Source organism: Somniosus microcephalus, chromosome 15 (genome assembly GCF_052327205.1).
Source record: "Somniosus microcephalus isolate GS21.2 chromosome 15, FLI_Smic_1.0, whole genome shotgun sequence".
In the NCBI taxonomy this organism is placed as follows: Eukaryota; Metazoa; Chordata; class Chondrichthyes; order Squaliformes; family Somniosidae; genus Somniosus; species Somniosus microcephalus.
The window spans coordinates 118,891,349-118,916,732 of NC_141001.1; the positions used below are offsets into that span (position 1 = coordinate 118,891,349).

The following is a 25,384-nucleotide window of genomic DNA, read 5'->3' on the forward strand; positions in this document are numbered from 1 at the left end:
AATCTGGGCCCTCTGGTTATCGACCCTTCAGCCATTGGAAACAGTTTCTCTTTGTTTACTCGATCTAAACCCTTCCTGATTTTAAACACCTCGATCAAATCTCCTCTTAGCCTTTTGAAACAGGTACACAGTCCGTTTCCACTTCATTCTCTGATAGCACCCGATAACCGTTTGGATGTAAAAGTTCTTGTCAAGACTTCCCATCATATTCTTGATTTTCAACTCCTGACCTTTGAGCACTTTTGAACTTTCCACCACAGTGGACCATTAGCCTAGATGAATTTTGTCAGCGCATTTCATAACCGAACTAGCAAAATTGAACCAGACCAAATGAAAAAACTTTGATTAAGTCACCTTATTGCACACACAACAACAACAACATTCATATAACACCTTTAACGTATTAAAACATCCCAAGGTGCTTCACAGGAGCGATTATCAAACAAAATTTGACATCGAGCCACATAAGGAGATATATGGGCAGATGACCAAAAGCTCGGTCAAAGAGGTAGATTTGAAGGAATGTCTTAAAGGAGGAGAGAGAGGCGGAGAGGTTTAGGGAGGGAATTCCAGAGCTTAGGGCCCAGGCAGCTGAAGGCATGACCGCCAATGGTGGGACGATGAAAATCGGGGATGCTCAAGAGGCCAGAATCGGAGGAGCGCAGAGATCTCGGAGGGTTGTAGGGCTGAAGGAGATTACAGGTATAGCGAGCGGCAAGACCATGGAGGGATTTGAAAACAAGGACGAGAATTTTAAAATCAAGGCTTTGCTTCACCGTGAGCCAATGTAGGTCAGCGAGCATTCTGGATGAGCTCAAGTTTCTGTAGCACAAGCATATACACACACACACGTTATACCAGTTGCTTGTCGATCTCCTGTAAATTTGTTTCATATTTACTGTTTTTTTTAATTCTTTATTCAAGTACAACAGTACTTATACACTTATACAACTCATCAATTACAAAGTAAATCCATTACATCCATTGACCACAATAAGAAAAGAATAAAGCCTTAAAAAAACAGCTTTATGGTTAACAATATAAATGCAATGATAAATTTTTACAAATAAATCAATAATATTTACAGTACAAACTACCACTATTTCAATAAACCAAGAAAAAAAAACCCGTATCACGCCAGTCCTCCTGGCATCGTTTACCCATTCAATCGTTTGCTCTAGCGTAAGTTCCATTGTGCATGTGTGCGTGTCATTTGTGTCTACGTGCGAGCATGCGTGCGTTCGGTCATTCGTTCGGTCGAATGTAAGTTCCATTGTGCGTGCATGCATGCGTGCGTATCATTTGTGTCTGCGGCGTGCATTCACTCAAGCGTTCGTTCGATCCAGAACCCAGCCGTCGAAGTACTCAGATTTCTTAACAATATAATTTATTTTATCTATTTTTTCCCCTTCCTTTTAACTTTTCCCTATTAACTTATTTTTCTCCCTTTTGTAAAACATATCATTTACTAGGCAATAATCTCAAAGTAAATTCCACATAGACACTAATTAACATCACAATGTACAAAGTCCCATAGCCTTATCAGAAATCAATTAAAGCTTCAAGTAGACTGCTTTCAACCAGAAAACCAGAAACTTCTTCAACAAAACAAGTGAATACCAGTTCTACGCCAGTCCTATTGGCAATCTAATAAATCCTCGTTTTCACTTGATACCATCTAACCATGTAATGTCACAATCCTTGTCCACGGTCCTCAGCTTTTCCACGGAAAAGAAGCCAATCACTTTCTCAAATCCCGTAAAAAGACTGAATACTCAAATTTTCTTCTACTTGCTGTTATCGCTCACAGGACCCAACCATCAAAATGCTCAGTATTCCTTGCCGATATTACTGTTTTGTCTTTTATCTTCCTTTTATTTTCCTTTATATTTCCACCTTTATTCCATTCTCTTTTCCCATCTTGTGGCCGCTCATGCGCCATGCTACAGATGGAAGCAGTCTGTCTTTCCTCCACCAAAATGGCGGCGCACAAACCCGATCCCATCACCGAAACAAAGCCTCACAGCTGCCACCAGATGGAGCACAGACAGGGCCGCTGGAACTCATTCAGGCCAGAGACCGTTCTGCAACCTTAGAAGCCGTGCAGCATGCTCACCCACAGCATCTCCCGACTCCGCTTCTGCTGACCAGCCTCTCCGCCCTGGGCCCCCCGCCTGGGGTCCTCCATGCTGGGCCCCCCACCTAAGGTCCTCCGTGCTGGGCCTCCCACCTAGGACACTCTCCTCTGGGTCTTCCACCCTGGGCCTTCTGCGCTGGGCCCTCCGCACTGGCATTCCCCGCAAGCAGCCGGGGTGTGGAGCAGCCCGTTCACACAGCACCGAGCACAGCTGAGCTGCTGAGAATCTCGCAGCCTGTGTGTCTCTCTCCACATTTACTGTGACTGTCTACTGTTTAAAATCTAAATTTCCCAGCTTTAAGCAGGGTTATAAAGGGATATACAAGGCCTACAATTCAGAGCAGCTGAAGGCAGTTAATTAGGGGAAACTAGGTTAAACTGGTTCTCCTGTAGCAGGGCAGGGCCCAGCAAGCTCCTTTGTTTCAAGGCCTATAAAAACAGGCTTTGAAGTGCACTTTTGCACTGAGTGCGGTTTAAACAGAGTGCTGCGAGTTGGGTGAGTCAGGGAGTTAAGTGAGGAGTGGAAGGAGGAGCTCCCTTGTTTTACCTAACTTTTCACCCTGTAGGAATTGGTTCTTACTTTACACCAAGGAAAGAGTCCGAGAGCGGGAGCAGTCAAACAACCTCAACTGCAAAACCGCTACAGTGATGTCACAACCAGGGAAGGAGCTGATTGGTAAGTAGGACCTGGTGAGTATTTCTACAGTCCAGTCGTTAATGTCAAAGTAAGGTCTCTAGTTTAGAGTAAGTAGTGTTTAAAGGGAAGTAAGGTCCCTAGTATATTTAATATTCTTTAATTTAAAGGAAGTAAAGGGAGTAAATTAAGGGTAGGACATGGCAGGGCAGCTCGGCTGCGTGGAGTGCTCCTCCTGTGCTATGTGGGAAGTCAGGGACACTTTAGGTGTTCAGGGCGAACACATGTGCAGGAAGTGTCTCCAGCTGCAGCTACTTGAAATCCACATTTCGGAACAGGAGCTGCGGCTGGAGTCACAGTGGAGCATCCGCGAAGCTGAAATCTTCGTGGCTAGCACGTTTAACAAGGTGGTCACACTGCAGGTAAAGAGTGCACAGGCAGACAGGAAATGGGTGACTGCCAGAGTAAAAGAACTAAGAAGGTAGTGCAGGAGTCCCCTGGGTCCATCTCCCTCTCCCGCAGATTTTCCGTTTTGGATACTGCTGGGGGACATGGTTTCTTAGGGGAATGCAGCAAGAGCCAAGTCTGTGGCACTACAAGTGGCTCAGCTGCACAGGAGGGGAGGAAAAAGAGTGGGAGAGCAATAGTGATAGGGGATTCTATTGTAAGGGGAACAGATAGACATTTCTGTGGCCGCAGACGTTACTCCAGGATGGTATGTTGCCTCCCTGGTGCCAGGGTCAAGGATGTCACTGAACGGCTGCAGGGCATTCTGAAGGGGGAGGGTGAACAGTCAGAGGTCGTGGTTCACATTGGTACCAACGACATGGGTAGAAAGAGGGATGAGGTCCTGCAACAAGAATTTAGGGAGCTAGGTAGCTGATTAAAAAGCAGGACCTCAAAGGTTGTAATCTCTGGATTACCCCCGGTGCCATGTGCTAGTGAGTATAGTGTAGGGATTACAGGGATCGGGTGGGATATGTGTCGGTGCAGGCTCGATGGGCCGAAATGGCCTCTATCTGCACTGTGGGGTTTCTGTGATTCTGTGAATGCATGGCTAAAGAGCTGGTGCAGGAGGGAGGGCTTTAGTTTCCTGGATCACTGGGTCTGCTTCTGGGGAAGGTGGGACCTGTACAAGTCGGACGGGTTGCACCTGAACCGGAACGGGACCACCATCCTTGCGGGGAGGTTTGCTAGTACTGTTGGGGGGGGGGGGGGGGGGGGTTTAAACTAACTTGGCAGGGGGGTGGGATGCGGAGTAGGGGGTGATGCACAGCCAAATATAGAGGGGATAAAACAAGTCAGCCTGGAAGGCAGAGCAAATATGAAACGGCACAAGCGAGTATGGAAAGGCTGGATGGCATTTATTTTAATGCAAGGAGTCTTGTGAGTAAGGCAGATGAATTGAAGGTGTTGATGAACACATGGGAGTATGATATTGTAGCTATCACAGAGACATGGTTGAGGGAGGGGCAGGACTGGCAGCTCAATATTCCAGGGTATAGAATCTTCAGGCGAGACAGGGGGGGTGTAAAAGAGGAGGGGGTGTCGCAATATTAATCAAGGAGTCAATTACTGCTGTAAGGAGGGATGATATCTTAGCAGGCTCCTCTAATGAGGCCAAATGGGTAGAACTTAAAAACAAAAAGGGGGCAAGCACATTGCTGGGAGTGTACTATAGGCTCCCAAACAGTCAGGGGGAGAGAGAGGAACAGATATGTAGGCAAATCTCAGAAGTGTAGAAACAATAGGATAATAATATTAGGGTATTTCAACTTCCCCAATATTAACTGGGATAGTCAGAGTGTGAAAGGCTTAGAGGGTGCGGAATTCTTAAAGTGCATCCAGGAGAGTTTTTTGAGCCAGCATGTAGAAAGTCCTACAAGAGAAGGGGCGATACTGGATCTAATTCTAGGGAATGTAGCCGGGCAAGTGGTAGAAGTGTCAGTAGAAGAGCATTTTGGTGACAGTGACCATAATTCAGTGAGATTTAAGGTAATAATGGAAAAGGACAAAGATGGACCGGAAGTAAAGGTTCTAAATTGGGGGAAGGCTGATTTTAATATGATAAGGCAGGATCTGGCCAAAGTGGACTGGGATCAGCTACTTGTAGGAAAATCCACATCAGAGCAGTGGGAGTCTTTCAGAAAGGAAATAGAGAGAGTACAATGCCAACATGTTCCTGTAAAGGTCAAGGGTCGGACCAACAAGCCCAGGGAACTCTGGATGTCAAGGGATATACAAGAATGGATTAGGAAAAAAAGGGAGGCTTTTGGCAGATACAAAGGACTAAAAACAGTGGAAGCCCTAGAGGAGTATAGAAAGTGCAGGGGGGTAGTTAAAAAAGAAATTAGGAGAGCGAAGAGGGGGCATGAAAAAACACTGGCGGGCAAAATAAAGGAAAATCCCAAGGTGTTATAAGTATATTAAGGGCAAGAGGATAACCAGGAAAAGAGTAGGGCCCATTAGGGACCAAAGTGGCAATGTGTGTGTAGAGCCGGAAGACATAGGTGAGGTTTAAATGAATATTTTGGATCTGTGTTCACTGTGGAGAAGGACGATGTAGGCATAGAAATCAGGCAGGGGGATTGTGATATACTTGAACAAATTAGTATTGAGAGGGAGGAGGTACTAGCGGTTTTAGCGGGCTTAAAAGTAGATAAATCCCCAGGCCCAGACGAGATGTATCCCAGGCTGCTGTGTGAGGCAAGGGAGGAGATTGCAGGGGCTCTGACACAAATTTTCAGAACCTCTCTGGCCACAGGGGAGGTGCCAGAGGACTGGAGGACAGCTAACGTAGTACCATTGTTCAAGAAGGGTAGTAGGGATAAACCAGGGAATTACAGGCCAGTGAGCCTAACATCAGTGGTAGGGAAATTATTGGAAAAAATTCTGAGGGACAGAATTAGTCTCCACTTGGAGAGGCAGGGATTAATCAGGGATAGCCAGCATGGTTTTGTCAGGGGGAGATCATGTCTGACCAATTTGATTGAATTTTTCGAGGGGGTGACTAGGTGTGTGGATGAGGGTACTGCAGTTGATGTGGTCTACATGGACTTCAGTAAGGCTTTTGACAAAGACCCACATGGGAGACTGGTCAAGAAGGTAAGAGCCCATGGGATCCAGGGCAATTTGGCACATTGGATCCAAAATTGGCTTAGTGGCAGGAGGCAGAGGGTGATGGTCGAAGGTTGTTTTTGTGACTGGAAGCCTGTGTCCAGTGGTGTACCGCAGGGATCGGTGCTGGGTCCTTTGCTGTTTGTAGTGTACATTAATGATTTAGATATGAATGTAGGAGGTATGATCAGTAAGTTCGCAGATGACACGAAAATTGGTGGAGTGGTAAATAGCGAGGAGGGAAGCCTCAGGCTACAGAATGACATAGACGGGTTGGTTAGATGGGCAGAACAGTGGCAAATGGAATTTAACCCTGAAAAGTGTGAGGTGATGCATTTTGGGAGGACTAACAAGGCAAGGGAATACACAATGAATGGTAGGACCCTAGGAATGACAGGGGATCAGAGGGACCTTGATGTGCATGTATATAGATCCCTGAAGGCAGCAGGACAGGTAGATAAGGTGGTTAAAAAGGCATATGGGATACTTGCCTTCATTAGCCGAGGCATAGAATATAAGAGCAGGGAGGTTATGATGGAGCCGTACAAAACGCTAGTTAGGCCACAGCTGGAATACTGTGTGCACTTCTGGTCGCCACACTTTTGGAGGGGTGTGGTTGCATTGGAGAGGGTGCACAGGAGATTCACCAGAATGTTACCTGGGATGGAGCACTTCAGCTATGAAGAGACTGGACAGGCTGGGGTTGTTTTCCTTAGAGCAGAGAAGCCTGAGGGGAGACCTGATTGAGGTGTACAAAATTATGAGGGGCATAGATAGGGTAGATAGAAAGGAACTTTCACCCTTAGAGGGGTCAATAACCAGGGGGCATAGTTTCAAGATAAGGGGCAGAAGGTTTAGAGGGGATTTGAGGAAAAACTTTTTCACCCAGAGGGTGGTTGGAATCTGGAACTCACTGCCTGAAAGGGTGGTAGAGGCAGGAACCCTCACGACATTCAAGAAGCATTTAGATGAGCACTTGAAATGCCACAGCATACAAGGCTACGGACCAAGTGCTGGAAAATGGGATTAGAATAGACCGGGCTTGATGGCCGGCGCGGACACGATGGGCCGAAGGGCCTCTTTCTGTGCTGTATAACTCTATGACTCCCATGATGTTACACAGGGAGATCCAATACCAAGTGTATCTTCAGAGGAAGCAGGGTTAGAGGGCGGGGGATAATTGAGCCAGAGAACGCAGATGTACTTCCATTCCCATTTCAAACTCTGTCCTTATTTTTTTTATTTCCATTACAAATTCCGATGTTCACATTGACCGAGGTGAGTTTGCCGTGCTGTAGTTACAACTTCCCACCAGTGCTGGCGCTGCATGACAAGTTTACTGAGGCAGTTCCGTTAATATTGGGTAGTTAACGTACAATTAAAGCAGATTAGATATTCATAGAATCATAGAAAACTTACAGCACAGAAGGAGGCCATTCGGCCCGTCGTGCCTGTGCTGGTCCTTTGAAAGAGCAGTCGTGCTCAGTCCCACGCTCCCACATTTTGTCCGTAACCCTGTGAGTTCCTCATCCTCAAGTACCTGTCCAACTCCCTCTTAAAGTTATTGATGGAATCAGCTCCCACCACCTGTTCAGGTCGAGCGTTCCAGATCCCCAACAACTCTCCGGAGTGAAAGAATTTCTCCTCATCTCCACTGTTCCCCGTAAGCCGTGTGGCCGCACAGCGCTCTAGGAGTCCCGCGCAGCCGGCTTGCCGGCTTTTCAATAGAAAAACCTCGCTTGCAGGGGGACGGTAGCGTAGTGTTAATGTCACTGGACATAATGATCCAGAGACGTGAGTTCAAATCCCACCACGGCAGCTGGGGAATTTAAATTCAGTTAATTAAATAAATCTGGAATAAAAAGCTAGTATCAGTAATGGTGACCATGAAAGATCAGTTTGTCGTAAAAACCCATCTGGTTCACTAATGTCCTTTAGAGAAGGAAATCTGCCGTCCTTACCCGGTCTGGCCTATATGTGACTCCAGACCCACAGCAATGTGGTTGACCTTTAACTGCCCTCTGAAATGGCCCAGCGAGACACTCTGTTGTAAAAAAACCGCTACAAAACAAAATAATAAAAATGAAATGGACACGGCAATGGCACACCCAGCCCAGTCGACCCTGCAAAGTTCTCCTCACCAACATCTGGGGACCTGTGCCAAAATTGGGAGAGCTGTCCCACAGACTAAACAAGCAACAGCCTGACATAGTCATACTCACAGAATCATACCTTTCAGCCAATGCCTCAGACTCCTCCATCACCATCCCTGGGTATGTCCTGTCCCACCGGCAGGACAGACCCACCAGGGGTGGTGGCACAGTGGTATACAGTCGGGAAGGAGTGGCCCTGGGAGTCCTCAACATTGACTCCGGACCCCATGAAGTCTCGTGGCTTTAGGTCAAGCATGGGCAAGGAAACCTCCCGCTGATTACCACCTACCGCCCTCCCTCAGCTGATGAATCAGTACTCCTCCATGTTGAACACCACTTGGAAAAAGCACCGAGAATAGCAAGCGCACGGATTGAACTCTGAGTGGGGGACTTCAATGTCCATCACCAAGAGTGGCTCGGTAGCACCACTACTGACCGAGCTGGCCGAGTCCTGAAGGACATAGCTGCCAGTCTGGGCCTGCGACAGGTGGTGAGTGAATCAACACGAGGGGAAAAACCTACTTGACCTCGTCCTCACCAATCTACCTGTCGCAGTTGCATCTGTCCAGGACAGCATTGGTAGCAGTGACCACCGCACAGTCATTGTGGAGACGAAGTCCCGTCTTCACACTGAGGACACCCTCCATCATATTGTGTGGCACTACCACCATGCTAAATGGGATAGATTTCAGAACAGATCTAGCAGCTCAAAACTGAGCATCCATGAGGCGCTGTAGGTCATCAGCAGCAGAATTGTATTCCACCACAATCTGTGACCTCATGACCTGGCATATCCCTCACTCTACCATTACCACCAAGCCAGGGGACCAACCCTGGTTCAATGAGGAGTGTAGAAGAGCATGCCAGGAGCAGCACCAGGCGTACCTAAAAATGAAGTGCCAACCTGGGGAAGCTGCAACACAGGACTACATGCATGCTAATAAGCAGAAGCAGCATGCTATAGACAGGGCGAAGCGATCCCACAATCAACGGATCAGATCAAAGCTCTGCAATCCTGCCATATCCAGTCGTGAATGGTGGTTGACCATTAAACAACTAACGGGAGGAGGAGGCTCTATGAATATCCCCATCCTCACTGATTAGAGCCCAGCACATGCGTGCAAAAGACAAGGCTGAAGCATTTGCAACCATCTTCAGCCAGAAGTGCCGAGTGGATGATCCATATCGGCCTCCTCCTGAGGTCCCCACCGTCACAGAAGCCAGTCTTCAGCCAAGTCGATTCACTCCACGTGATATCAAGAAACTGGTGAGCACACTGGATGCAGCAAAGGCTATGGGCCCCGACAACATCCCGGCTATCGTGCTGAAGACTTGTGCTCCAGAACTAGCCGCGCCTCTAGCCAAGCTGTTCCAGTACAGCTACAACACTGGCATCTATCCGACCATGTGGAAAACTGCCCAGGTATGTCCTGTCCACAAAAAGCAGGCCAAATCCAATCTGGCCAATTACTGCCTCATCAGTCTACTCTCAATCATCAGCAAAGAGATGGAAGGTGTTGACAGTGCTATCAAGCGGCACTTACTCACCAATAACCTGCTCACTGACGCTCAGTTTGGGTTCCGACAGGACCACTCGGCTGCCGACCTCATTACAGCCTTGGTCCAAACATGGACAAAGGAGCTGAATTCCAGAGGAGAGGTGAGTGACTGCCCTTCATATCAAGGCAGCATTTGACCGAGTCTGGCATCAAGGAGCCCTAGTAAAACTGAAGTCAATGGGAATCGGGGGGGAAAACTCTCCACTGGCTGGAGTCATACCTAGTAACGTAATAAAACTCACTACACACTTGGTTTGAGTATAAAGCAAGACTTTAATCAACTTATTTCAGAACATGGAGGTCTAGTTGTATTTCACTAGCTCCTTGTCTTTACAAAATGTCCCCGGCAAGCTGGGGCCAACGCCCGAGTATTTATACTCCTTGGACGGCGCCACCAGCTGGCCATCCAGTGTTATTTCATAGGTAGTTTCTCGATGATGAGATTTATGACACCTAGCACAAAGGAAGATGGTTGTGGTGGTTGAAGGTCAATCATCACCGCCCCAGGACATCGCTGCAGGAGTTCTTCAGGGCAGTGTCCTAGGCCCAACCATCTTCAGCTGCTTCATCAATGACCTTCCCTCCATCATAATGTCAGAAATGGGGATGTTCGCTGATAACTGCACAGTGTACAGCGCCATTTGCAACTCCACAGGTAATGAAGCAGTCCATGCCCGCATGTAACAAGACTTGGACAACGTTCAGGCTTGGGCTGATAGGTGACAGGTAACATTTGCGCCACACAAGTGCCAGGCAATGACTATCTCCAACAAGCAAGAGTCTAACCACCTCCCCTTGACATTCAATGGCATTACCATCGCCAAATCCCCCACCATCAACATCCTGGGGGTCACCATTGACCAGAAACTTAACTGGGACAGCCACATAAATACTGTGGCAACAAGAGCGGGTCAGAGGCTAGGTATTCTGCGGCGAGTGTCTCACCTCTTGACTCCCCAAAGCCTTTCCACCATCTACAAGGCACAAGTCAGGAGTGTGATGGAATACTCTCCACTTGCCTGGATGAGTGCAGCTCCAACAACACTCAAAAAGCTCGACACCATCCAGGACAAAGCAGCCCGCTTGATTGGCACCCCATCCACCACCTTCAACATTCACTCCCTCCACCACCGGTGTACCGTGGCTGCAGTGTGTACCATCTACAAGATGCACTGCAGGAACTCGCCAAGGCTTCTTCGGCAGCACCTCCCAAACCCGCGACCTCATCCGCCTGGAAGGACAAGGGCAGCAGGCACATGGGAACACCACCACCTCCAAGTTCCCCTCCACGTCACACACCATCACGACTTAGAAATATATCACCGAACCTTCATCGTCGCTGGGTCAAAATCCTGGAACTCTCTCCCGAACAGCACTGTGGGAGCACCTTCACCTCACAGACTGCAGCGGTTCAAGAAGGTGGCTCACCACCACCTTCTCAAGGTCAACTAGGGATGGGAAATAAATGCTGGCCTTGCCAGCGACGTCCACATCCCATGAATGAATATTTTAAAACAAATTCGACTCAACTAGTCTATACTGGCACAGTTTGATGGACTGCAGAGTCCTTTCTAGTCCTGTGTGTTCCTCTGTTCCTTTCTCAAATCTACCAGATATTTATAGAATTGTTGGGGTCGACAGAAATCAACAGGCTCTGAGACTTTTGTTTCAGCAAAGGTAAAACGTGTCTTACTTTAATCACTCTCCACGAGGTCTGAAGGTCTCTGCCCCGTGCAGGGGCTATGACGTCATCACGCAACCGACGTCATCACGCTACCGACGCTCTTCAAGGGACCCTGCACCGATAACCCAACCCAGTACGTACATATCACAACATTGCTATACATAGTGAATTGTGCTTAGGTACATATAACAACATTGGCTATGCATTGTGTTATTGTCCCTATGTGGTCTCTGCCACATACGTCCCCCCAGGATTAACTAGCACTGACAATGTCAGTCGTTGGGGGGGCCGGATCACACGGTCGGAACGGCTCCTCAATTCCGGGGCGGGGACCGGGGGGTTCGTCAAAGGGACCTCGGGCACTCGGTGGTGGACTGAGGGTGCGGAAACCGGAGGTCGGCCCCGCTGTGGGGGCTGTGCCAACTCAACGGGTTGGTCCAGATCCAGGTGGGCCAGCTTAAGACGGTCCACAGAAATGCAGTCCGGCTTACCGCCGACATCCACTACGAAGGTCTTGTCCCCAGTTTCCAGGACACGGAATGATCCATCGTAGGGTGGCTAAAGAGGTCCCCGGTGGGCGTCGTGGCGGACGAAAACGTACTCCGCCGCACGAAGGTCGAGTGGAACGTGGGACTGCAGGAGGCCGTGCTGCGACATGGGCACTGGCATGAAAACCTTGGCGTTGTCCAGAAGGTCGGACCGCTGACTGGCTGCGGACCAAGGTTCCGTTGCATTGGGGACGAAATCCCCGGGAACCCGCAGCGGCTGTCCGTAGACGAGCTCGGCGGACGAGGACTGGAGGTCCTCCTTGGGAGCGGTCCTGAGTCCCAGCATGACCCACGGGAGTCTGTCGATCCATCTGTCGTCCCGGAGGCTGGCCCGGAGCACAGCCTTCATGGAGCGATGAAACCGTTCGCATAGCCCGTTAGCCTGAGGTTGGTATGCTGTGGTGTGGTGGAGTCTCAACCCAAGGCCTCGGGCGACAGCGTTCCAGAGCTCCGACGTGAACTGGGGCCCCTGGTCAGAGGAGACGTCAGATGGGGCGCCGAACCGGGCAACCCAAGTGCTGATGAACGCCCGAGCCACATCGGCGGACGTCGTTGAAGACAGCGGGACGGCTTCCGGCCATCGGGTGGTTCTGTCGACCATTGTGAGGAAGTGGGTGAACCCACGGGAGGGCGGCAGGGGCCCCACCAGGTCCACGTTAACGTGGTCGAACCGCCTCTCGGGCACCGCGAAAGGCGCCAACGGAGCCTTAGTATGACTATGTACTTTCGAGCGTTGGCATACCACGCAGGTGCTGGCCCAGTCGCGAACGTCTTTCCTGAGCCCGTGCCAGATGAACTTAGCCGCCACCAGCTTCTGTGACGGCTTCCTGCCCGGGTGGGAAAGATTAAGGACGGCGTCTCAAACTCGCCGTCTCCACCCTTCGGGCACGATGGGACGTGGCTGCCCAACGGAGACGTCGCACAGGAGTGTGGTGCCGGCAGCGTCGAACGCGACGTCCGCTAGTTGAAGGCCCGTGACCGCCGTCCTGTAGGCCTGGACGTCCGGGTCGGAGGCCTGGTCGGCCGCCATGCGGGTGTAGTCGATGCCGAGGTGTACGGCACTAGTGGCGGCTCGGGAGAGACAGTCGGCAACGGGGTTGTCTTTCCTAGCCACATGCTGGATGTCCGTTGTAAACTCCGAGATGAAGGCCAGCTGGCGTTGCTGATGGGCCGACCACGGTTCGGAAGCTTTGGCTATGGCGAAGGTCAACGGCTTGTGGTCCATGAACGCCGTGAACGGGCGGGCCTCCAGCAGGAAACGGAAGTGTCGGACGGCGAGGTAGAGGCCGAGAAGCTCGCGATCAAAGGTGTTGTACTTCCGCTCGTTGGGACGGAGCTGCCGGCTGAAGAAGGCGAGAGGCTGCCAGGCGCCGTTGACCCACTGTTCGTGGACGGCGCCGACCCCATAGTCCAAGGCGTCGGTGGTGAGAGCGATCGGCGCATCAGGTAACGGATGCGCCAGCATGGTCGCGTTAGCCAGGGCCCTTTTCGTGTCCGTGAAAGAATTGGCCATCTCCTCGGACCAGTCGACGGCGAGTTTGTCGGGCTTGCCTTTGAGGGCCTCGTAAAGGGACCGCATAAGCTGGGCTGCTCGGGGGACGAAGCGGTGGTAAAAGTTCACCATGCCCAAAAACTCCTGCAGGGCCTTCACGGTGAGGGGTCGTAGGAAGTCCATCACGGCCTCCACTTTCGACGGCAGTGGCACCGCCCCGTCCTTCGTGATGCGGTGCCCGAGAAAGTCGATCGAGGACAGCCCGAACTGACACTTGGCCGGGTTGGCGATTAGGCCATGTTGGCTGAGTCGTTCGAAGAGAGTCCGGAGGTGGGACACATGCTCCGTCCTGGAGGCGCTGGCGATGAGAATGTTGTCCAGGTATACGAACAGGAATGTCAGGTCCCGTAACACGGTGTCCATTAGGCGTTGAAAAGCCTGTGCGGCGTTTTTGAGGCCGAATGGCATGCGGAGAAATTCGAATAGCCCGAACGGGGTGATCACCGCGGTTTTCGGGACGTCCTGCGGCCGGACAGGGACCTGGTGATAACCCTGGACGAGGTCCACTTTCGAGAATACCACTTTCCCGGCCAGGCGGGCGGAAATGTCCTGGATGTGTGGAATCGGGTAGCGGTCGGGGGTCGTCGCGTCGTTGAGGCGCCGGTAATCTCCGCACGGGCGCCACCCGCCGCCTGGTTTCGGGGCGATGTGGAGGGGCAAAGCCCACGGGCTGTTCGACCGGCGGATGATGCCGAGGCGCTCCATGGTGTCGAACTCGGCTTTGGCGATGGCGAGCTTCCCCGGGTCCATCAGCTCCAAGCGCTTGGAGTCGCCAAGCCCGGGTAGAGAGAGAAGCCGGCGTGCACGCTCGGCTTCGGTGAGTCCGAAAGTTTGTAAGAGGTGCACTTTCAGCGTTTTGTATTTGTTGAGCTCCGGGGGGTTCTCGAGAAGGCTCACGACTCTGGCCGTGGTGGAGCTGCCGAGAGCAGAGACGACGTAGTAGTACCTCGTGTCGTCCGCGGTGATGTCCCGGAGTGCAAATTGAGCCTCGGCCTGGGCGAACCAAGCGGCAGCCTGTTCCCAAAACTCGGGTAATTTGATGGAAACGGCGTTCGTCGCCATTTCAGATGAGGTCTTTGGTGACCCCGCTGCTCTTTTGGACGATTCCAATGTTGGGATCGATAGAAATCAACAGGCTCTGAGACTTTTGTTTCAGCAAAGGCAAAACGTGTCTTACTTTAATCACTCTCCACGAGGTCTGAAGGTCTCAGCCCCGTGCAGGGGCTATGACGTCATCACGCAACCAACGTCATCACGCTACCGACGCTCTTAAAGGGACCCTGCACCGATAACCCAACCCAGTACGTACATATCACAACATTGCTATACATAGTGAATTGTGTTTAGGTACATATAACAACAATGGCTATACATTGTGTTATTGTCCCTATGTGGTCTCCGCCACAGGATCATAGAAACTTACTGCACAGAGGGAGGCCATTCGGCCCGTTGTCCCTGTGCCGGCTCTTTGAAAGAGCCGTCGTGCTCAGTCCCACTCCCCCGCTCTTTGTCCGTAACCCTGTGAGTTCCTCATCCTCCAGAACCCGTCCAACTCCCTCTTAAAGTTATTGATGGAATCAGCTTCCGCCACCTGCTCAGGTCGAGCGTTCCCGATCCCCACAACTCTCTGAGTGAAAACATTTCTCCTCGTCTCCCCTCGATCTTTTGCCACTGATTTTGAATCTATGCCCTCTGGTTATTGACCCACTCGCCGGGGGGAATAGTTTTTTCTCGATCTACTCTAGCAAAACCTCTCATCATCGTGAAAACCTCTATTGGGTCACCTCTTAACCTTCTCTGTTCCCAGGAGAACAGTCTGAACTTCTCCAACCTCTCCTCATAACTGAAGCCCCTCATCCCATGGAACATCCTGACAAACCTCCTCTGCACTCTTTCACAGAATCATAGAATAGAACAGCAGAGAAAGAGGCCATTCGGCCCATCGAGTCTGCGCCGGCTCTTTCGAAGAGCAATCCAGTTAGTCCCACTCCCCCCGCTCTTTCCCCATATCCCTGCAATTTCTTTCTCCTTCAAGTATTTATCGAATTCCCTTTTGAAGGCTCCTATTGAATCTATAATCACCACCCTTTCTACTGCCTTTACATCTTTCCTGAAGTGTGGGGCCCAGAATTGTCCACAATACTCCAGCTGAAGGCTAACCAGTGATTTATAAAGTTCTAGCATGATGGGCCAGAAATTCGCGGCCAAAGGCGTGAGTGCGCTCGGGGTACTCATGCATCTGGCCGTTGGAAATGCCGGCATTCAGCATGAACAGCGCATGCGGGGAACGCCAGCATTTCCAGACCTCGAGCGCGTGCGACTGCACAGGCAGCGCTTGCGCAGTGAACTTCGTAGATTTCATTCATGAAATCCGTGAGGGTAAGTCCTCAGAAGTTACACTTGAAAAAAGCAAGTGTAAAGTGGTTCATTGGCTGCGGAGGAAGAAACATTTTATCGTGGAGCTTCTGAAATGCAATATTTTTGTTTGGGAAAGGGAGGGAAGTTATTTTAAGAAATTTTAAGTAAGTTATAAAGTTAAAAAAAAATTTTTTTAAAAAGGGTTTTCAGAACGGTAGGTAGAAGGAGCAATTGTGGCTGTGTGAATGGAATGTGAGAATGAGTTATGTATGTATGTCCACATATATTCCTTTACGTATATGTATGTATGTTTTATATTCCTTTACTAATGTGTATGAATGTATGTTTTTAATTATGATTTTCAAATAAGTTACTTTCTCTGAAAGTCATAATTAAATAATACATTCATACACATAAGTAAAGGAATATATACATAACACGCAAAGGAATATATACAGACATACATACTTTCAGAAGCTCCACGATAAGAAATATCTTCCTCCGCAGCCTCTGGAGCAACTGTACCCATGCTTTTTTCATGTGTAAGTTGTAAGGACTTGACCTCACTGAAAGCAGTAATGAAAGCGGCGAATTATACTGCGCACACGCTGCCTGTGCAGTCGCACGCGTTCTGCCTCTGAACCCCTTCGTTCAGAGGACAGGAAATGCCGGTTTTCCCCAAAAGCACTGTGCATGCTGAAAACCGGCATTTCATCCGGCCAGATGCGTAAGTACCCCGACCGTACTTGCGCAGTTGGAAGGGAATTACTGGGCCAACATTTTACATGTCAATAAAATGAAAAATTTAACAATTGCACGACTTGCCCCCTCGCATCTGCGACTGAGGGTCCAAGGAGGTGCATTGCGCAAGAGGTCATCATCGTACGTATCCTCACACTGTTCCCTTTGGGGAACTGTATGAAGTGGTGGAAGGATTTATGGCCGTGATTAACGCTCATTCCGTGACCGTAACCATCTTTGAACCAGCCATTAGGGTGGTTAGTCCTATGGCGGGAGGGTTTTACGGGCTCCCACAACCCATCTGAGGGGGGGGGCCACCAACACCCACGGACGCAAGTATCCCGCTGGATGTCCACCCAGAATTTAAAGTTGGAACTCCGACTCCACTTGCCGGGACTGTCTGGAGTGGGGTTCAAAACCCTACTCCTTCTGGCCCAGCGGCGGGGATGCTTACTGCTACGCAAAAGGCCCACTCCGCACAAAAGGTGACACCCATACGTTTCCTGCGCCTTTTCCCTCCCCGTGACTGGAGCCCTATGCTGCCATTTCACGTTGCTAATCGGATTGGGCCTTTGTCATAGCGGTAGGATCCCCGCCGCTGGGCCAGATCAGGGTAGGGTTTCGAACCCCGCTCCAGACAGTCCCGGCAAGTGGAGTCGGAGCTCCGGCTCTAAATTCTGGGTTGACATCCAGTGGGATATTTGCGTCCGTGGGTGTGGGTGGCCCCCCCTCCTTGTATAGCTTGTGGGAGCCCGTAAAACCCTCCCGCCATAGGACTAACCGCCCTAATGGCTGGTTCAAAGATGGTTACGGTCACGGAATGAGCGTTAATCACGGCCATAAATCCTTCCACCACTTCATACAGTTCCCCAAAGGGAACAGTGTGAAGACACGTATGACGACGACATTGCTAAATAAATAAATGGAATTTAAAAAATTCTTTTAGGGCTTTTAAAAGTCTTTAAATTGCTTTAATTCTCTTTAAAACTACTTCAGATTACTCAAAATAATGTAAACATTTTAAAAAGTTTATAAAAGTTACCAAAATCTTCAAAAAACTTCCAAAAACCTATTTAAACTGCTGCTTTGCATGTAAAAATCCTTAGCAGCTTGACAGAAACATTGGGGGCATGTCCAGTGAAACTGAGGCCTCAAGGGGCGTGTCTCACTTATACTGCACGCTCCTGGCTTCGCGCTGGCTGCACTCCTGGGCGGCGTGATGTCATACGCTGCCCAGGATTCTTCTTTTTCATTCACCAAGTCCAGGCGTCCCTGGAGCTGATCGTCAGTAGCGCGGGGTAAGTGTAAATACGGGGCTTGCACGCGCTGCAAGCCCCGTTCTGGAATTTCTAGGCCGATCTCTTTGCCTCTATTTACAAACCCAGGTAACCCATATGCTTTTTTTAACCACCTTATCAACTTGGCCAGCCACCTTCAATCAACATAAAATCAGCTCATGCTGGTAGAAATTAGATTAAGCATTAACGTATAAACAGCTCAGGCTTATAAGAAATGTGAAATAGCTCGGACAACCACAGAATGGTCAAGTTAGAACCTACCCATAATACAGAAGGGCCTGGCTGAGTAAGAATGCAACAACCTGCTTACACGGCAGAATGTTTATAGAAAGAAAGAAGGAAAGACTTGCATTTCTACAGCGCCTTTCACGACCACCGGACATCCCAAAGTGCTTTACAGCCAATTAAGTACTTTTGAAGTGTAGTCATTGTTGTAATGTAGGAAACGCAGTAGCCAATTTGTGCACAGCAAGCTCCCACAAACAGCAATGTGATAATGGCCAGATAATCTGTTTTAGTGATGTCGATTGAAGGATAAATATTGGCCCAGGACACCAGGGATAACTCCCCTGCTCTTCTTCGAAATAGTGCCGTGGGATCTTTTACGTCCACCTGAGAGAGCAGATGGAAAGCCTGGGCAAGAGAATGCTGACAATGTGTAGACCTTGTTAAGTTGAGGTACGGGAGGCCCGGAACAATCCCAAAGTCTTCAGCAAGTGAGATAAGAGACAGGCAGCTGAGATTACGTAGCCAGCAGGGTTATAAGTATTGGAGGCCGGACGTCAGTCCATGGGTTACGATTTCTATCCAAAGGATTAAACGGGTGGTATTGTTTTCTCTAATGCTTAAACATTCTGTGTGTTGAGACTTAGTTGAATTCAATAAAAGATTATTCGTAACCGATTGGTGTCAAGTCCGAATTGATCTTACAGCTCCCATTATAAATGTGGATTTTGGAAGTTATAATGGGAAAAGTTGACAGGAAGTGCGCACGGATGGAAGATTTCTAATATACAAATATAATCAATGAAGGGAGCTGCATAAACATTACTCAATCTGAACGGAGTATTACTGACCTTAATCACATGGTTTTCTGGAGCTTGTATCAGCCACTGGCATCGAGCGTCGTTGCTGTACTGTCGAGGGAACTGCATGCTTTGGATTGCACCTTGCTTTGGCAACATTTCCAGAGACGCACAGCCGGACCCTGGGGAGACAGAGTTCCGCAGGTTTTATTGAAACAGAGTATGACCCAGCTGAAATATTACGTATTCACTTCAGCTGGACTAGGGGACAGAGATTTAAGGCTTTGGGCAAGAGATACGGGGCGGGGTTGTGAGGGAAAACTTTTTTACGCAGCGAGTGGTGAGGACCTGGAATTCGCTGCTAACGGGAGTGGTGGAAGCGGAGACACTCGATGTTTTCAAGGGGAGGCTGGATAGGCACTGGAGGGACATAAACTTTGCTGGGCTACGGGGATAGAGCGGGGGAATGGGACTGACCGGATTGCTCTACAGAGAGCCGGCACGGACTCGATGGGCCGAATGTGCCGTTATGATTCTATGAAGGACCATAGAATCTTACAGCTCAGAGGGAGGCCATTCGGGCCATCGTGTCAGTGCCGACTCTTTCAACGAGCTGTCCAATTAGTCCCACTCCCCACAGCCAATGTTCCCTTTAAGCTGAAGCCGCGCGGCCCGCATCACTCTGAAGGTCTCGCGCAGCCAGCTTGACGGCTTTGAAGTAGAAAAACCATGCATGGGCGGTATTCCGAATGGGCCGCACACCTAAAAAAAAATTGCAGGGAACATTGCCCCAGAGCCCTGCGAATGTTTCCTTTTCAAGTATTTATTCAATTCCCCTTTTGAAAGTTATTATTGAATCTGCTTCCACCGCCCTTTCAGGCAGCACATTCCAGATCACAACAACTCGCTGCGTAAAAACATTTCTCCTCATCTCACCACTGGCTCTTTTGCAAATCACCTTAAATCTGTGTCCTCTGGTTACTGACCCTCCTGCCACTAGAAACAGTTTCTCTCAATCTACTCAATCAGAACCCTTCATAATTTTGAACATCTCTATGAAATGACCCCTTGGATAAAATATTTCAACAAAAATGAAAAAGGACTGAACATTAAACGTTTGACCAAATTGCCAACCGTTCCTTTGGCTGTGGTTTTATGTCAAATGAGTTTGAAGCAGCAACAACAACAGCTTGCATTTATATAGCCACATGAGATATTAGGACAGGGAAACAAAAGCTTGGTCAAAGAGGTCGGTTTCAAGGAGCGTCTTAAAGGAGGAGAGCGAGGTAGCGAGGCGGAGAGGTTTAGGGAGGGAATTCCAGAGCGTAGGGCCCAGGCAGCTGAAGGCACGGCCACCAATGGTGGAGCGATCAAAATTGGGGATGTGCAAGAGGCCAGAATTGGAGGAGCGCAGAGATCTCGGAGGGTTGTGGGGCTAGAGGAGGTTACAGAGATAGGGAGGAGGGGCGAGGTCATGGAGAGGATTTGAAAACAAGGATGAGAATTTTGAAATCGAGGTGTTGCTGGACCGGGAGCCAATGTAGGTTAGCGAGCACAGGGGGTGATGGGTGAACGGGACTTGGTGCGAGTCAGGACACGGGCAGTGAGCACAGGGGGTGATGGGTGAACGAGACTTGGTGCGAGTCAAGACACGGGGCAGCCGAGTTTTGGATGAGCTGTAAGTTTACGGAGGGTGGAAAAAATCTACCTAAGAAAAATCTATCAATCTCAGTCTTGAAAGCTCCAATTGTCCCAACATTATTATCAATAAAACACACCGATTCCGTATAGATCGATGAAATGTACCTCTCAGTGTGCCGGGCTCCACTGCTTTGTATTGAACCGAGAACCCAGCTCCAAAATTATTCAAATCAGATATGAACTTGAGCGTCACGTTGTTGGTGCTGATCACAAGAGGTGAGGGAGGGATTGAGCCACAGAACGTACCTGATGAGAGAATGCAATGATTATTGCAGAGCCTCGGCATAAACATTCACAAAGTCAACGGTTAGACATTTCTCTCTGACACTTCTAGTGCGGTACCGAGAGAGTGCTGCACTGTCAGAAGTGCCGTCTTTCACATGAGGCGTTAAACCGAGGCCCCCTCTGCGCTCTCAGGTGGATGTAAAAGATCCCATGGCCACTATTTCGAAGAAGAGCGGGGAGTTATCCCGATGTCCTGGGCCAATATTTATCCCTCAATCAACATCACTAAAACAGATTGGGCCAGAAATTCAGGTCCCCACGGGTGAGTACGCGCTGTGTACTCACGCGTAGGGCCAACGAAAGTGTCGGTTTTGTGCATGCACTGCGCATGCGCGGGAAACCGGAACTTCCTTTCCCTTGAAGGAAGGGGTTCACAGGTCAAACGCGTGCGCCGGAGAGGCAGCGCGTGCGCCTGGAACTTCCATTTTTTTTACAGGTTTCTCCGAGACGGTAAGTCTCCAGCAGCTACGCTTGTAAAAAGCAGTCGCAAGGCCTGCTTTTAATAAGGTAAGTGGAGAATTAAGTAAAATTAAAACATTTTTTCCACAGGTTTATTATTTTTAAATACTTTAAAGAAAGGTAAGTTTATTTTTAGCCCCATTAGAAACTGTAATTAATTTTTTCAAAAATTTAAATTATTGTTTAAAAGTTATTTTATGTAATTTATAGTTATTTTAAAAATGTGATTTTTAAAAAAATGTATTTGAAGTTTTAGTTAGGTTTTGGGGCCGATCTCTATTCATAGATTTGACAGGTCTTCCTGTCAAATCTATGAATAGAGATTCCCTGCTCCGATTGGCTCCCCATGGCCCACGTGATCCCAGGGGATGCTTTGAACTAACTGCGCCCCTGGGATACGCGAGCACTGCGCGCCGGCAGCTGGAGGAGGCCCAGGATCGGAATCCCACATGGCCCACAGCTCATAGAAACATAGAAGATAGGAGCAGGAGTAGGCCATTCGGCCCTTCGAGCCTGCTCCGCCATTCAATGAGATCATGGCTGATCATCCAAATTCAGTACCCTGTCCCTGCCTTCTCCCCATATCCCTTGATCCCTTTAGCCTCAAGAAATATATCCAACTCTTTCTTGAATATATTTAATGAACTGGCCTCCACCGCCCTCTGTGGCAGAGAATTCCACAGGTTCACCACTCTCTGGGTGAGGAAATTCCTCCTCATTTCAGTCCTAAATGGCTTACCCCTTATCCTTAGACTATGACCCCTGGTTCTGGACTCCCCGGCCATCAGAAACATCCTTCCTGCATCTAGTCTGTCCAGACCTGACAGAATTTTATAGGTTTTGATGAGATCCCCTCTCAATCTTCTAAACTCCAGTGAGTATAAGCCCAATCGACACAATCTCTCCTCATACGTCATTCCTGCCATCCCAGGTATCAGCCTGGTGAATCTTCGCTGCACTCCCTCCATGGCAAGAACATCCTTCCTCAGATAAGGCGACCAAAACTGCACACAATACTCAAGATGTGGTCTCACCAAGGCCCGGTACAACTGTAGCAAGACATCCTTGTTCCTGTACTCGAACCCTCTCGCTACAAAGGCCAACATACCATTTGCCTTCTTAACCGCCTGCTGCACCTGCATGCTTACCTTCAGCGACTGGTGCACAATAACACCCAGGTCTCTCTGCACTTCACCTTCTCCCAATCTATTGCCATTCAAATAATAATCTGCCTTCCTGTTTTTGCCACCAAAGTGGATAACCTCACATTTATCCACATTATAGTGCATTTGCCATGTTTCTGCCCAATCACCCAACCTGTCCAAATCATACTGGAGTTTCACGACATCCTCCTCACAGCTTACCCTCCCACCCAGCTTTGTGTCGTCTGCAAATTTAGAGATATTACATCCAATTCCCTCGTTCAGATCATTAATATATATTGTGAACAGCTGGGGTCCTAGGACCGATCCTTGCGGTACCCCACTAGTCACTGCCTGCCACTTGGAAAACGACCCGTTTATTCCAACTCTTTGCTTTCTGTCCGCCAACCAGTTCTCTATCCAAGTCAATACCTTGCCCCCAATCCCATGTGCCTTAATTTTGCACGCTAATCTCTTATGTGGGACCTTATCGAAAGCCTTCTGAAAGTCCAAATACACCACATCCACTGGTTCTCCCTTATCTATTTTACCAGTTACATCCTCAAAAAATTCCAGTAGATTAGTCAAGCATGATTTACCTTTTGTAAATCCATGTTGACTTTGTCCGATCCTGTCACTGCTTTCCAAGTGCTCTGCTATTACATCTTTTATAATAGACTCTAGCATTTTCCCCACTACCGATGTCAGGCTTACCGGTCTATGATTCCCCGCTTTTTCTCTACCACCTTTTTTGAATAGTGGGGTAACATTAGCTACCCTCCAATCTATGGGTACCGTTCCAGAGTCTATCGAGTTCTGGAAGATGACCAGCAATGAATCTACTATCTCTAGGGCCACTTCCTTAAGTACCCTGGATGTAGACCATCAGGCCCTGGGGATTTATCGACCTTCAGTCCCATCAATTTTCCTAACACCATTTCCCTACAAATACTGATTTCTTTCAGTTCCTCCCTTTCATCAGACCCGATGTTCCCCGGCATCTCTGGGAGGTTATTTGTGTCCTCCTTTGTGAAGACAGAACCAAAGTATGTATTTAGTTGGCAGGCGTGCTAGGTAAGTGCAGGTCGGGGGCTTGCACCCGCGGGAAGCCTCCAACCCGAATTTCTGGCCCAATATCCGGTCATTATCACAGTGCTGTTTGTGGGAGCTTGCTGTGCGCAAATTGGCTGCCGCATTTCCTACATTACAACAGTGACTACACTTCAAAAGTACTTCATTGGCTGTAAAGTGCTTTGGGACGTCCTGAGGTCGTGAAAGGTGCTATAGAAATGCGAGTCTTTCTTTTATAGATTATAAGTTTGATTATGATTTTATAATCCACAGGAGTCAGGAATCCAATTTGGGTAAGACGGTCAATAGCGAATCGGCAGCGCGCCCAATTTTGTTTTCCTTTATTGATTCGCAATCAACAACAACTTGTATTTGTATAGCGCCTTTAGCGTAATAAAACATCCCAAGGCACTTCACAGGAGCGATTATCAAACAAAAATTTGACACCGAGCCACATAAGGAGATAATAGGGCAGGTGACCAAAAGCTTGGTCAAAGAGGTCGGTTTTAAGGAGCGTCTTAAAGGAGGAGAGAGAGGCGGAGAGGTTTAGGGAGGGAATTCCAGAGCTTGGGGCCCAGGCAGCTGAAGGCATGGCCGCCAATGGTGGAGCGATTAAAACCGGGGATGCTCAAGAATTGGAAGAATGCAAAATGGGAAGATAGCGAATGGGCACTGGGACAGAAAACCGGGTAGGGTGTAAGACAAGCGGTCGATTCACTATCACCCGTTTTGCGCTACCACCCTGGATGGTCTTCTAAACCCATTGGCTGTGGTTGGCCGGCTGCAGTTCTGATACAGAACAAGTGAATGATGCAAATTATCAGAGGAAACTGATACACAATGCAAGACACAGAATCCGATTTGCGGATTTAGGGCTGGATTTTACCAACCTCGGTGGGTTCGTGGCGGGCAGCGTCGGTGGTGGGTCCCGGCCTCACTGTTGGCTCCAGCCCGCTGTGTAGAATGACTTTCCCCTAATTGGGCTTGATAAGCCCCGCCCAGCAGGTTTGCCGGCCAATTGAAGAAAACAGGTCTGGTGACGTCATTTGATGACGCGTCCTTCCTTAAAGGGTTTCCTTAAAAGGACCATGGCCAAATGTATTTTGACATTTGTGCTGTCAGTGTTCTACAGCATTGAGGTGCTGCAAACACTAACAAGCACTGCACAAAGGCACAGGACTGCACCCAGGCTCTCCCATGGCTCCCTCCATATGTTTATGGAGGGAGTCACAGCACGCAGGAAGGTTCTCTTCCCTTCCCATGGGCGGAAGAGACCTCCCCAAGACATCAACGCAGCCTGGTTGCACATTGCACAGGAGGGCACAAGCAGGGGTGTCATCAGGAGGACCTGGCTGCAGCGGTGCAAACCTTTCAATGATCTCAGTAGATCACAAAATGTTACTGCAAAGCCACACTCAACCTCATCCTGCTGTGCCACTCATCGCATCCCCATCACTCTGCCTTCCCTACCCTACTCCTGCACATCCTTACTCACACCAACTTAGCTTGCACCTCCACCCATCTCCCCCTATCTACATTATCACTTCCCCATCTCACTAGCCTCCCCTCACACTCACCCTCATCCTAGTCCAATCATACCAACTAACAACACACAAGGGTAGGCACTTGGGTGTTTTATGCAATGTTCATGTAAAATTTCTGTTAATGTGCTGTCAAACATTGAAATCTTTATTTTCAACACTTTGCATTCTTGGACAGATCTGTGTACACCTTTGGAAGTGGCTTAGTGAGTTGCAGTGAATAGTGAGACATAATGGTACCCCCTGCAATGCTGATGAGTGTGAAAGGAATGGCTTGGGCATTGTAGGGATGCTTTATGGTGTTGGTGTGGGGTGGTGCCAACCTGCCGCATTGTGGCAGCCAGGGTGTGCAGCGTCAAGTGAAGTAAATCTGGCCATG

The 25,384-nt window shown here is 49.1% G+C and overlaps 1 protein-coding gene across 1 annotated transcript in view; it reads right to left on the reverse strand.

Annotated features, from left to right (window-relative positions):
• Nucleotides 1–25,384, reverse strand: part of ovch2 (ovochymase 2) — a 116,694-nt gene that overhangs the window by 33,624 nt on the left and 57,686 nt on the right. Inside the window, 2 exon segments of the mRNA XM_086008346.1 lie at nt 18,858–18,988; nt 20,613–20,753. Of these exon segments, the coding sequence (XP_085864472.1) occupies nt 18,858–18,988; nt 20,613–20,753 (272 nt within the window).